The following is a 13,834-nucleotide window of genomic DNA, read 5'->3' on the forward strand; positions in this document are numbered from 1 at the left end:
ACTCAGTCCTTGGCTAACCCTCCCGCCACGAGCAGCTACAGAGCTGGACAAGAACAGGAACTTGTTTTCAGATGCTGGGCGGCCAGCAGCGGGGCCCTGACGCCCTGGGGGGCCCACGCCGGGGAGCACCACCGTCTCCCGGCTCTCTGCCCGGCCGGAGTGCCGGCGCGCGGGGCCCAAGCCGAGCACTGGGTTCTGCGCTGAGGAGGCAGAGAGGCGAGGCTCGGGGGTGCTGACGCACAGGGACCTACGGGGTGGCACGTGACAGAGGAGGGAACGGCACACAGAGCAGGGACTAGAAGTCCAGAGGCCTCCTGGAGTCTTGGGCCAAAGCAAACTGTCAGGTGCCAGGCAGCGTGTCACCGGCCTGGCAGAGAGCAGCTCCGAGAAGCTGGGAGCTAAATCCAAATTCCGGAGTCCCACAGCGCAGGAAGACGCAGGAATGCCAAAGAGCCGGAGCGGGCATCCTCGCCGAAGATCCCAAACCTTCGGCTGAAAGCCCGGAGAGGCCGTGTCTGAGTCGGGCTCCTCGAAACCCAGGAGGAAAGCTGCTCAGGGCTGCCCTGACGGAGCCGAAGAACACCCTTGAAAAGATCTAACTGACCCACAAGCTCATTCGCGGAGTGCAAAAATAAGACTCCAGGCGCTTTGAAGGAAGACAACATAATCCTGATCCTCAACAATGCAGAATCCGTTACAAAAAACGTACCAAAAAATTTTATGAAAATAATTAGACGAACAAAAAGGCAGGAAAATGAGATCCATATTTAGGGGAAAAGTTAAAAGAAACGGACCCAGGAGAGAAATAGGTATTGGAATCCGCACACAAGAAATTCAAAGCAGTTGTTATAAATATGTTTAGGATGTATAATACAAGATGGACACAATGGTTGGAGAATCTCTAGAGGGAACAGAAACTATTTTTTAAAAAAGAGGCAAATGGAAATTCTGGATCTGAAAAACACAGTATCTAAAAAGAAAAGTTCATTAAATAGGTAGATATTAAGCATAAGTAGATATTAAAATTAGAAAAAACAGAGCAGTGACTTTGAAGGTTAGGGTCCCAGAAATCATCCAAGATGAACTGCAAAGACAGAACATCGGGAGGGGAAAAAAACAAAACACAGCCTCAGGGATCAACGGGACAATCAAGTCCCAGAGGAAAGGAGGGAGACATCGCACAGAAAACACTTTTTAAAGAAATAATAGCCTAGGGCCGCCTGGGTGGCTCAGACCGTTAAGCCTTCGACTTCAGCTCAGGTCATTGATACCGCAGTTGGTTCGTCAGCTCAAACCCGGTGACGGTGACGGGCTCTGTGCTGACAGCTCGGAGCCTGGAGCTGCTTCAGATCCTGTGTCTCCCTCTCTCTGCCCCTCCCCTGCTCACACTCTGTGTCTCAGAAGTAAAACATTAAAAAGAAATAAAGAAAAAAATTGCCTAAAACGCATTAGATTTGATGAAAACTGCCATCCCACAGATCTCAAAAGCTGAAAGAGCTCCAAGTAGAGTGAACAGAAAAACCCCACCTGAGGGGCACCCGGCTGGCTCGGGTGGAGGAGCACACAACTCAGTCTCAGGGTTGTGAGTGTGAGCTGGATGTAGAGATAAATAAGTAAAACTTAATTAAATAAAAAATAAAGGCACAACAGGCCCAGAGCCAAAAGCCATTCTGATTTTCTGAGCTCTCCGCAAGGGGACCTGACCCAGAGGTCCGCAAGCCGGCAGCTGGGTCGCCGTTGCCACAGGTCTGTCTTCAGCTTCGTGAGGTCTGTCCCTCCCTTGGCCAGAAGCACTCTAAACTGTCTCCAAGTGCACAGTGTACAGCAGACAGTGGCAAGGCGGCGTGACCAGAAACGGGCAGATGATCCCACGGCAGATGCGGTAATTCGTTACTAGCCAGCGCGGCCGCTCTCCGTCGTGCGGGCACGTGCGGCCACCAGACAGAAAGGAACGGAAGGAACCACGGGAACAGAGGGATCGGTAACCGGCTGCGCCGCTGGGACACTGAACTGTTTCAAAACCAACTTGTAATGGTGCCAAGTAAACGCACTGTGCACCCATCACGACGCGGCGTGCCTGCAGAAACAGAGTACGCTGGAAACCTTCAAAGTAAATAAAGACACAACAAAGACGTTTCCGGGGAAACAGAAGCTGAGGGAACCATCCTCACCGGCAGACCTGCGTCACCAGAAACACTCGAAGTTCTCTGGGCTGAAGAGAAATGAAACCAGGTCAGACCTATACTGGAAGTAACAAATACAGGCGGCTTTTTCGTCATTTTCTAATTTTTTTCAAAACAAAGTCGACTACATAAAACACAGTGTGCGCTGTGCGCTTCCATCGTATGTGAAAGTAAACCACGTGAGGACAGAAAGCAGCGAACGGGCGGCTCTCCTTGTACGTCCCGCGCAGCAGGTGGTACCGGTGAACCCAAGACGGACTGCCTGCGACGCCGACGGCCACGGCCACAGGGAGGTGCAGCTCAAAAGCCAAGCACGGGACGTAATAGAATTTTGTAAAATGATCGATTGTCAGGAGGGAGAAAAACAGAACAGAAAGAAAGGAGCAAAAACTAAATAAGACAAATAGTAAACAAACAGCAAAGAGCTAGACTTTGGGGCACCTCGCTGGCTCACTCCTCTGAGCATGTGAGTCCTGACCTCGGGCTGTGAGTTCAAGCCCCACGTTGGGTGTGGGAATTACTTTAAAGAAAAAAAAAAAAAAAGACCCCAACCCAACGATGCCAATAATTGAGTGTAAAGGTACTAAAAATTCCAATGCACCGTCAGATGGGATAAAACCACCACCACATGCTGATTACAAGAAACTGAGCTTAAATATAAAGATACAGACCAGTCAGAATTGAAAGAATAGACGACGACAGGCCACACGATGGTGGTTGTGAGGAAGCTAAGTGCACAACTCACATCAGATTCCAAGACCATGAGTGTCACCAGAGACGAAGAGGGTCTCTGCTCTCTGTGCTCGTGGGTCACCCGTCCACTAAACCACGGCCCTGTGTTCCTGCAAACCCTAGGTGACAGGTGCCTTTAGGCTGGGCTGGGAGCCGGAGCCACGTCCGTTTCTCTGTTCCGACGTCACCACCTCCCCAACAGGCAGGAATCGGCATTCTATTCCCAGAACGGAACCAGCTCCAAAGCGCCTCGGCACCCCGCCTCCCAGAGCTACACGGCCAGTGGACGGGAGCCGACCCCATGTCCTGGGAGTGAGGCCCATCACGGAGCACTCCAGCAGCCGGATGCCACCCGCTGCCACACCTCAGGCCTCACACCCACGGCCCCACCATCCAGCTCACAGGGTTCTCTTCCCTCTCCCAGGGGGTCTCTGCCCTGGTGGATCCTGACTCCTGGGGGCCAACAGAGAACGGCAGAGGGAGGGTGAGAGAGGTCCTAAACGTCAACCCCAAGCTTCTAGGCTCCCAGGGCCAGAGAGAAGCCAAAAGAACTGCTTGCACTGGGGTGCGTGGGGCAGGCTGGGCCAGGGCGTGGCTGACAGCCAGGCGCTCCCAGGGAGCAGGCGCAGCAGTCTGGGGGAGGGCAGGGTCGGTCCCTGGGAAAACCGGGGCCTCCCTGAGGGCCGACTGCACAGGTGGTCAGGGACAGTGCCTGGGGCCAGAGCAAAGAAGCCAGGCCCAGAGACCCCGAGGGGTCTGGGACAACGGCCTCTGGACATCAGTGCCTGCAAACACGACCCAGTGCAGGGAGTGGGGAGGGCAGGGGGCTGCACACACCTCCAGGAGGCGCGAGATGGCATCCGGCTGGGCTCGGGGCCGGCTGTCGTAGCAGGGCCATACCACACGGCGCCTGCTCTGGGGAGCGCCCCCATCAGGACGCTCTTCTTCCGGGGGCTCGGGGGGCCCCTGGGCCAGCTCCCAGTCATAGGGGGGGCCCTCGGCCAGCGTCTCCTCGGTGTAGAAGTCCCACACCTTCAGGTTGGACACGTTGCTGTAGGGCCGCAGGACCTAGGGGTGGGTCTGGCGTGAGGAGCTGGGCTGGAAGGCGCACAGCCGCCCCGCCCAGGCGCCGGCTCACCTCTGTGTCCTCAGGCGCGTACATGTAGTTGTAGAACACCGGCGTCCTCTTGCTCAGCCGGTCCACGTACTCCCACACGGACCTGCACACCTGCTGGCCCCTGCGCTCCCCCTTCTCCTCGTACAGCAGCCCTGCAGGGGCAGCACTGAGCCCTAGCTGCCCACCAGGCCCCGACCCAGCCGCCCAGCCGCGCCCCGAGGCCCAGCCCTGCCTCATACCCAGCTCAATGCGCTCATAGTCCGAGTCGAGCAGAAAGGTCCTGAAGCGGCGGGACGCGTGGTGGTAGCCAAGGAACTTGAGGTAGAAGGGGCTGAACTCGAACTCCATGGGGAACTGCAGGTGGACCTGCGTGCGGTGATGGGTCAGAGGCCAGGGCCGGGGATCGGCGGGCAGGGTGCCCACGGGCGGCCAGCCGCTCACCTGGTACACGCAGTCCAGGAACTGCAGGAAGACGGGTGTGAAGCCGCCGCTCTGCCCGGCCAGGGTGTGGGCCCCGCGGTGGCTGAAGCGATGGCCGAAGGACAGCCACTCCTTCTCCACCAGCAGCCGGAAGCCCTCCAGGGTGCGGTAGAAGGGGTCTGACAGCAGCTGCACCAGAGACACCACCTGCCGGCACCGCCCACCTGTCAGGAGGGCACCCGTGCGGGGGGACCTGGCCCAGGCCGGCCCCGGCGCCCAGCACGCACCTGGGTGGTGATGTCCCAGCCGTCCTCCAGGCTCACCAGGACGGAGGAGCCCGAGTCGAGGAGCTCCACCACCAGCACCGAGACCTGCAGCAGCTTGTGGATCTGCACGGCCGGCGGCACCTCAGCACCTCCCGAGGCCCACGCACAGGCCCGAGAGACACTCCCTTGTCCTGGAGGTGCCCAGCCCCACGTGACCTCCCTCCAGCAGAGAGGCCACCACCCTGGCGGGACGTGTCCCTCACCCTCTCCCTGGGCCCAACGCCGTCCGACGAGCAAGCCACGGCCCCACCTGCCCTTGGCTCTGGATGAACAGGTGCTGCCACACAGCCCTCCCCCCGCCGCCCCTCACCAACCACGGTGGGGGCAGGGCTCACAGACCTGGATCAGCCACTCCGAGTCCTCCAGTGAGCGTAGGAAGGAGGCAGGGCTGGGCTCGGCGGCGGGGCAGCCGGGGACACATGCCTTCAGCAGCTTTTTGAAGCTGGCCTTCACCTGCCGCGCCTCAAACACCTCGATGGGCACCAGCTCCCACTGCTGCAGGGGATCTGGCCGCACACCCTGAAGGAAGCCGGCTATGGTGAGACGCGACCGGGACCCTGTGTCCCTGCCTGGCCCTGTGCCCCCACCCCAGTCACCTTGAGCTGGGCTTTGTCCCCAATGATGTAGAGGGCTGCACGCTGGGGCCGCAGAAAGCCTGGGTCAGGGGGGGCCCCGTTAGCCTGGGGCGGGGCCAGCACGTCTCTGCCTGCCAGCCGGGAGCCCACATCAACGCCAAGCCCACCGCTGCGCCCACTGGCCCGGACGCTGCCCCATTTACCTGCACAGAGAAATCAAATGAGTGCCTGAGTGGGCCTATGGCACCACCTGACTGACCTGAGGCTGAGCTCCCCAGGCACGCAGGGAAGGCCGACGGGACCCCACACGGGCCTGCGTTTGTGTTAGTGTCAGAGGCTGGGGCGGGACTTGGGGCCTCAGGATGTTAGTGCCCTGGGCTGTGAGGAGGGCCAGGTTATGCTGGTCGGTCACGCGGGGCTGTTAGTGCCAGATATGAGGGGACGTTAGTGCCCACGACTACTCAGTCACACAGGGGTCATCGGTGCCAGGTGTGGGGGAGCCAGCCTGTGTGGCCAGTACGGTACCTCGGGGAGCGGTCCGTCTGGAGGCCGAGGCCGCCATGGGGTTGGACAGCGTGGTGACCCTGGCTCTGGGGCTGGGCACTGGGGGCACAGCAGAGAAAAGGCTCAGGCCTGACCCTGGGCCCGAGGGTGTGCCCAGCATGAAGGCCCTTGGTCTGAAGGGACCAGCTAGAGGGCTGGGTCCCCACCAAGCCCCCCAGGAGCCCCAGGGACAGCGAGGGTCAGGCCAGGGAGCAGAGGGCCCAGTGGCAGACAGGATCAGAAAAGAGGCAGGATCCCCAGGCTCTCCTTCCAGTGCCTCGTCCACAGCCCATCCCTGTGCCCTCAGCCCCCACGGGCACTGCCCAGAGCTGCGCACAACACACGCCAGCAGGAGGGGCCCATAAAGCACAGCCTAGAGAAGAGGAAGCCTGGAGCCTCCCAGCCCAGAACCACGGAGGCCAGTTCTTCCAACAGAGGGAGGCCTGAGCCCCAGGGGCAGCACAGGCTGGGCAGCGCCACCTGCCTGAGAGCCAGGCTCCAGGCGTACAGGCTGGGACAGCCCGGCCAGGGGGTGCAGGGAGCCCAGGCGAGGAAACTCCATGGCCTGCTCCCGGCCCCATGCCAGCCTCACCCGCCTCCACAGAGGGCAGCAGGGCACCACCCCTACCCGCCACGGCAGTCGCCACAGACGAGCACAACACCAGCTGCCACACTACAGGCAGGAGGCCGGGCCCTCGCGGGAAGGACGCAGCCTGTCCTCGCGATGCGGACGCAGCCTGGACTAGAGCCCACCGGCAGCTGAGCCTCTGCACGCCCCTGGGCAACGAGGGAGAGGTCCCATCCTCTGAACTCGGGGGGACACCAGGAGGCAGCACCTGTGGGCTCTGGGGACAGTCAAAGGTACCCCGGCAACATCAGGGGAAGACGCAGGCACTGAGGACAAAGAACCGGGGGGCAGCGCCGCCTGCAGGTGCTACTCACGACCCCCAGGGGAGGCAGAAGGCAGGGCGGTGGTGAAGCCATGAAACCTACTTGATGAAGGACTCTCTCGTTTGGAAAACCAAAAGGCCACTTCAGCTAAAAAGGGAAGTCCCCAGCACAGAAACGAGAGGGGCAAGGACTGCCCCTTGAGAAGGGTGGACACCAAGGCTGGCCCTCCCTGTAGGCGACCACAAGGGCACAGTGGCTGCCCCTGTCCCAGGCCTGCTCGGCCCCAGTGCCCAGCAAGTGGTCACAGCGGACACTGCTGGGGGGACTGACACCCTGCACTGTAAGCCGACACCCCACCTGGACAGAGGACGGTGCTCAGATGACAAAGGCAATGCCGTGCAGAGCAGCACTATGTGGGGACCCTCCTCAGGCCTCGACAGGGAGAGGCAAAGGCCCTCGTGTGTCTGGGGACCCTCCTGCCACAGGAAGCGGTGGCAGGGCCACTGTGAGGCCCCGTGGAGTAGGCATAGCACAAAGAATCAGCAGAATGTGCACACTTCCGGAAGGTTCCACCCATGGGTGGTGCCACCAGCCCCCAAAACCCACCCGTACACCCCAGCGCATCTGGGAGTCGGAGCAACAGCAGAGAAGAGCGTGCAGGCGAGCACGAGAGGAGGGTGGAGGGAATCGGGCGGCCACACCAACAAGTGGCCCTGGTGTGACATCTGCGCCAACCGGCACGTCTGCCATCTACCAGCTCTGAACACACGACAGCCAGAATGCCTCCAGGTGTGGTATAAATCAGTCACAGCAACCGGGCCTCCCAGGTGGACACCGTCAGCACACCTGCTGAGGCACAGGCCGGGGTCGGGGGCAGGCCCGGGCCAGCACAGGAAGCCTCACATATCGAGCACCAGGCCCGAAGCACAGACGGTCAGCCTGGTCTGGACAATGGACTCCTAAGTCCAAGGACTAGCCCTCAAAGGGCCCCAGCGTCCATCAGCCAGACGCAGAGGGTGAGGCAGACGGGGCCAAGACATCCGTAGGGATCCAGGGAGGCGGGGGAGACGACCTCATGGGATCAGCTGGGGTGAGAAAGGGCTAGGAGACCAGGGTAGCAGAGGCCGGGGGCACATGGAGTAGACGGGATGTGGGAGAAGGGGGAAGGTCAGGGTCAGACAGGGGTGACGGGCGAGAGGGGGCGGAGGAGATGGGGAGACATGGCTGAGATGAGGGGAGGATGGGGTCAGCTAAAAGGTAAACAAGATACAGAAGTGACAGCCTTGGAGCAAGGGCCCTGGAAGACGAGGCCTCACCCTCCTCCCCTTACAGAATGGGGCCCACGTGCCCTCCAAACCCCCATCCGTGTGCTCTCCCGTCTGAAAATCTCTTCTAGAACCCAGCACAAATACGGCTCCCCTCCCCAGCAAGGTCCCTGCCTGTCCCCAGGAGGTCAGACCAGCCCTCTCCAGGGGTCATAGACCCTGTGGACAGCAGCACGTGCTCTTGCATCAGCGAGCATCTCTGGGGCCACCCCACACCAGTGCCCCGATGGTGAAGGGCGGGGTCCACTGATGGTCCCTGAGCCTGTGCCCTGACCTCCCAGGCCTGGTGCCTCTACTGCGCACTGTGACAGCGAGACCCTGCCACACAGGACAGGGCTGGGTCCTAAGGCCTGGATCCCCCTGGGGGCAGTGGGTCCAGGGGGTGGGTGTTGAGGGTGCCTGTGGTAGGGACAGGGACAGGGAGACTAGCAGACAAGGCTCGAGGAGCCAGGACAGATGAGAAAGACGTAAAGCAGTCACACAGCCTTGACAAAGGGTGGGCCACGGTGATGCGGGGGACAGGGGGGTAGAGACCGCAGAGAGCAACAGGACAAAGGGTCAGCCACAGTGACGTGTGTGTGTGTGTGTGTGTGTGGTGAGTGTGTGTGTGTGTGTGCGTGTGCGTACAGGACACAGGAGGAGTGGGGGCCAGACGGGGGTTCATAGTGACGTGTGTGTGTGTGTGTGGTGCGTGTGCGTACAGGACACAGGAGGAGTGGGGGCCAGACGGGGGTTCATAGTGACGTGTGTGTGTGTGTGTGGTGCGTGTGCGTACAGGACACAGGAGGAGTGGGGGCCAGACGGGGGTTCATAGTGACGTGTGTGTGTGTGTGTGGTGCGTGTGCGTACAGGACACAGGAGGAGTGGGGGCCAGACGGGGGTTCATAGTGACGTGTGTGTGTGTGTGTGGTGCGTGTGCGTACAGGACACAGGAGGAGTGGGGGCCAGACGGGGGTTCATAGTGACGTGTGTGTGTGTGTGTGGTGCGTGTGCGTACAGGACACAGGAGGAGTGGGGGCCAGACGGGGGTTCATAGTGACGTGTGTGTGTGTGTGTGGTGCGTGTGCGTACAGGACACAGGAGGAGTGGGGGCCAGACGGGGGTTCATAGTGACGTGTGTGTGTGTGTGTGGTGCGTGTGCGTACAGGACACAGGAGGAGTGGGGGCCAGACGGGGGTTCATAGTGACGTGTGTGTGTGTGTGTGGTGCGTGTGCGTACAGGACACAGGAGGAGTGGGGGCCAGACGGGGGTTCATAGTGACGTGTGTGTGTGTGTGTGGTGCGTGTGCGTACAGGACACAGGAGGAGTGGGGGCCAGACGGGGGTTCATAGTGACGTGTGTGTGTGTGTGTGGTGCGTGTGCGTACAGGACACAGGAGGAGTGGGGGCCAGACGGGGGTTCATAGTGACGTGTGTGTGTGTGTGTGGTGCGTGTGCGTACAGGACACAGGAGGAGTGGGGGCCAGACGGGGGTTCATAGTGACGTGTGTGTGTGTGTGTGGTGCGTGTGCGTACAGGACACAGGAGGAGTGGGGGCCAGACGGGGGTTCTAAGGGCTGTGCCCAGTGCCTGGGAGACCCGGAGGCAGGCCACGGCCAGGGAAGACGAGGCACCCAAGGAGTTGGGCCAAGGCAGGAGAGAGGGGAGGTCTGAGCGGGGTCCGGACACTCTCCTGACCCCACACCCCAGACACTCTGCCCCCTGGCTGGCCCGCCTTCTGTCAGTGCCACCACCACCTCCCGGAAGCCCTCCCACCTTCAGGCACCCCTCACCGTGGCTGCCCATGTGGGCGGAGGAGAAGCCGCTGAGGGTGTTGCGTCCGGACGCATCTGCGTAGCGGGGCACGGAGCTGACCACCGCCTGCAGGTACTTCTCCTGCTCTAAGCTGCCGGAGTCGGCGGGGGACTGGCCTGCGGGAGGGGGAGCTGGAGCCAGGCAGGGCGCGGGGCAGCGCCCAGCCGCACGCAGGGACCGGCGGGAAATGGGTACCTGGAGAAGGCGCGTTCTGGGCCTTGAACAGGCCAACGACACCCTTGCCATGCAGGCCCCCGGAGCGCAGCAGCACGGCCCTGGAGCGCCCGCTGCGCCAGCACACCACGGGGAACCGGTTCTGGCGGTAGCAGCGGGAGACGCGCTGCAGGGCGTTGTCCTGGACACTCTGGGGGACGATCAGCAGCCCCGGGTAGCTGCAAGGAGTCAGACGTGTGAGAGCGGCAGGCCACCCCTGCGTGCTCGGCCCGGCGCCCTCAGGTCCCTTGGCCTCCTAGAGGCCACCCCTGCCTGGGGCCTCTGCCTTCCCCTCCACACGCCTCTTCTGGACAGGAGCCACGTGCTCACCTGCGGCAGATGGCGTACATGCGGTTGACTGGGGAGATGCGGAAGGGCTCGGACTTGGCTCGGCTCAGGCTACTGCTCAGCGTGCCCAGCCCCAGACGCTGGTAGTCCCGACAGCACGCCCGCTCCACCAGGCTGCTCATGGTCATGCGGTCCGAGGGCTTCAGGGCCGAGGAAGGGGTCAGCGTGCTGGGTTCCAACTCCTCCGACACTGGGGTGGGCCAGGCACACGGGAGAGGTCACTCACAGACCGCCCAGGCCCCAGGCCTCTACGTGGGGGGTGTGTGTGTGGGGGGGGTCTTCGCCCGGACCCCCCGGGGCTTCCCGTGGCGCCACCTGAGATCTCGTCCCCCTGGTCATCAGGAGGCGGCTGGCCCCGGTGCTCCCAGCTCGGGGGGTTGTACTTCTTCCGAGTGACGTACTGCCGCCCGATGGTCTTCTTGGCATTCTTCACCAGGTTCCGGGACAGGGTTCTGGGGACAGGCAGGCTCGGGGTCAGCAGGGGTGAGCCGAACGGGCAAGGGGACACGCCCACAGAGCATCTGGGAGGGCTGCGGACCCCGGCCTCAGGGCCCGGCTCCACACCTGAGGGAAGGGCCCTTGTCCTTGGTGGCACGGGGTGCCCGGCCGGGTGTGTGGGCAGAGCCCAGAGTGAAGGCGAAGGTGCCCCTGATGTCTGGCGGGTACCGCAGTTTGTGCAGCTGCTTACGGAAGAGCTCGGCGCTGTCGGACCCCACCTCCTCATCAAAGGCCATCTTTAGCAGCTGCAATAGACACAGGCCCTCAGAAGTCCGGTGGCCCACCCGGGAAGCTGTGGACGCCCCGAAGCCCGGCGGGGGCGTCCTCCTGAAGGACAGCAGGACGTCCAGGGGCCACTTATTATGGTGCCTGTGGCCACAAGGCTGAAAAACCTGATCCTTCACTGCACTTCCTGTTCATTTGCTTAACTTCCAGTTATGCCAGACACGGACTCGAGGGTCAGGACCCCGGAAGACAAACAGAAGAGCCCCAAAGGCCAGCACGTCACACAAGCAGATGGCACCGGCACCGAGCCAAAGCAGAGCCGCTCGTGCACAAACACAAGAAATCACAAACGCTGCAGGTGACACCCAGCTCAACAGCAGCTGCAGGAACAAGCCTGAGGGCCCCGCTGCCAGGCAGCCCCGCCTCGCCCCCGGCACCCCCGCACCTGGAATGTGCAGGAGCGCAGCTGCAGCCCATCCTGCAGGAGCTGGTCCACAGGGTTCTGCACGCTGATGCGCTTCTCCTTGGTCAGCGCGGCCACCGGGAAGGAACGGACCACCACCTGTTCCCCGACTTATCACAGGCCGGGCAGTCAGGGGGAGGGAGGGGTCACAGAGTCTTGGGGTACCAGAGCTATGGGAGGTCCCGGGCAGGCAGGAGAGGGGCAATGACCTATCTTGCGCAGGGACCCTGCGCCCCTAAGAATGGGAAAGAGAGAGGCAGGAAAAGTCCTATTCACTCACCCCCAGGACCTGGGCGGGGAAGGGAGCGGGGGAAGGGAGGCTGGGGACAGATGAAGCGTCCGGAGGCTCACCCAGGGGGTCGGTGGGCATCCCCGTGAAGATGACCCGGTACGTGGTGAGGAAGACGGCGCCCTCGGCCGGGAGCAGAGCGGGGCCCCCCCCGCTGCCCCCGGCCCCCTCCTCACGCCCGTCTGGCAGCAGGTACACGCGCAGGCCGTCCAGCACACACTCCTCGCCAGGCAGCAGGCGTGGCCGCAGCAGCTTGGGCTGCTCAGGGACAAGAGTGGCACCTCAGGGTCGGCCCTGGCCCCGGGGCTGCAGCCCTGCCCGGCCCCGACTCACCTTCTGGATTGGGGGCAGCCTCTTGCTCTCGAGGTGCACGGCCTCCAGGGTCTCAATGTGCATCTGGACGATGTCTGGGAGAAAGCAGTTTTCACGCCCTGGGCCCCCATGCCTGCTCGGCTAAGAGGAGTGTTTCCGCACCCAGACCCCCCCATACCTGGCACCATGACATGCAGCCCCTTGAGGTGGTCGCTGGTGACCCCACTCTCTGTGCAGACCTTGTCCACAAAGCGGTTGATGAAGCGGACCACGGCCCCGGCCACATCGCACGTCTCCGCGTCCTCAAAGCCGCTCTCTGTGTCGTAGCTCTCCGCCACACTGCCCGCCATGCTAGGCCAGGGAGGGGGCGTGGTGGGCACAGGTCCGCCGACCCAAGCCCCACCCACCCCCCTGCAAGGCCCAGGGAGCCCTGGCCACACCTGTTGGTGACCAGGCTGTTGCTGGCACTCTCCAGGTCACCCAGCCCCGCGCGCTCCCGCAGCAGGCGACTCTTGCTGCTGTCCAGGGGCAGCAGCAGGTAGCTCATGCGGTTGGCGTAGTGGATGGCCTGGCTAAACACCGTGCTCTCCTCCTTCTGCACCAGCTCCTGCTGCTTCTCACGGCTCAGGGTCGGCCACAGGCGCCGCTGCTCAGACGCCACGTCCAGGGCAGAGCGCCCGTCCTCCTGCGCAGGCGGCTCCCCCACCTGCCACGGCACCGCGGGTGAGCCGGGCCGGGCCGGGCCGGCCCTCCCGCCCCAGGCCCAGGGGTCCCCGCACACCTGCAGCTGGTCTCGGTCCTCGGCAGGCTCCAGGTAGAGGGCCCGGATGTGGGTCTGCACATCCCCGTAGAACATGGCCTCCCAGAACTGCGGTGTGCTCCACACCACGTGCTCCTGCACGCAGCTGTACGCAAACTGGGTCACCCCCGGGCTCAGCTTCTGCAGGGGCGAGGTGGGAGTCAGCAGGCGCAGCAGGAGGGGCGGGGGAAGGACACCCGGGCGGCCCCGGCGCGGCCCCGGCACTCACCCGGCAGAAGGCCGTGACCAGGGGCAGCAGGGCGGCTGCAATGCCGTGCTCGTCCAGAGAGGTGCAGTCCTGCAAGAGCCGTGGGCCCGCTGGAACCGCCCGCCCCCCCCCATGCCCCGGCGGGCACTTCCGCCCGAGCAGCATCTCCTATCACTGTCCCCGGACCGTCTGCACCGGCACCCTCGAGGCTACCCAGGGGTTCAGGGCAGGAGACCCCCTCCAACAACTGCCGTCCCCACCTGCAGACCAGGGTCTCCCCAGCGGTCAACGCTGGCAAAAAAAGGATCCCGAGAGGCAGACCGGGGAGCCCCCTGCCTGCGCCGACCCTTATGGCTGGATCGCCAGCGGGGGGAGGCCCAGCCCTCACCTGCAGGCAGCAGTTCATCATGCGGACAACGAAGTCAAACTGCTGATGGTCCAGGACGGCCCGGTTCTGTTGCACATGCAGGTGCAGCTCCTGGGTGAGGCAGCGGCGGGCCGCGCGCCCTTTCAGAGCCCTCAGCACAGCTGGAAGCAGCTGGGGACAGGGGAATGTGGGGGTTGGGGGTACAA

The 13,834-nt window shown here is 62.8% G+C and overlaps 1 protein-coding gene across 1 annotated transcript in view; it reads right to left on the reverse strand.

Annotated features, from left to right (window-relative positions):
• The window catches only part of SBF1 (SET binding factor 1), a 28,989-nt gene that overhangs the window by 2,449 nt on the left and 12,706 nt on the right, over positions 1–13,834 (reverse strand). Inside the window, exons 19-39 of the mRNA XM_077757836.1 lie at positions 13,650–13,799; positions 13,283–13,351; positions 13,036–13,194; positions 12,695–12,960; positions 12,433–12,605; positions 12,276–12,349; positions 12,005–12,200; positions 11,636–11,763; positions 11,032–11,210; positions 10,783–10,919; positions 10,450–10,657; positions 10,102–10,298; positions 9,885–10,022; positions 5,879–5,956; positions 5,375–5,556; positions 5,118–5,297; positions 4,740–4,841; positions 4,474–4,659; positions 4,272–4,398; positions 4,054–4,184; positions 3,753–3,983 (exon numbers count right to left, since the gene is read on the reverse strand). Coding sequence (XP_077613962.1) covers positions 3,753–3,983; positions 4,054–4,184; positions 4,272–4,398; positions 4,474–4,659; positions 4,740–4,841; positions 5,118–5,297; positions 5,375–5,556; positions 5,879–5,956; positions 9,885–10,022; positions 10,102–10,298; positions 10,450–10,657; positions 10,783–10,919; positions 11,032–11,210; positions 11,636–11,763; positions 12,005–12,200; positions 12,276–12,349; positions 12,433–12,605; positions 12,695–12,960; positions 13,036–13,194; positions 13,283–13,351; positions 13,650–13,799 — 3,291 coding nt within the window. The remainder of the gene's footprint in view (positions 1–3,752; positions 3,984–4,053; positions 4,185–4,271; positions 4,399–4,473; positions 4,660–4,739; positions 4,842–5,117; positions 5,298–5,374; positions 5,557–5,878; positions 5,957–9,884; positions 10,023–10,101; positions 10,299–10,449; positions 10,658–10,782; positions 10,920–11,031; positions 11,211–11,635; positions 11,764–12,004; positions 12,201–12,275; positions 12,350–12,432; positions 12,606–12,694; positions 12,961–13,035; positions 13,195–13,282; positions 13,352–13,649; positions 13,800–13,834) is intronic.

The sequence above is a fragment of the Crocuta crocuta genome, unplaced genomic scaffold (genome assembly GCF_008692635.1).
Source record: "Crocuta crocuta isolate KB4526 unplaced genomic scaffold, BGI_CrCroc_1.0 scaffold143, whole genome shotgun sequence".
NCBI lineage: Eukaryota > Metazoa > Chordata > Mammalia > Carnivora > Hyaenidae > Crocuta > Crocuta crocuta.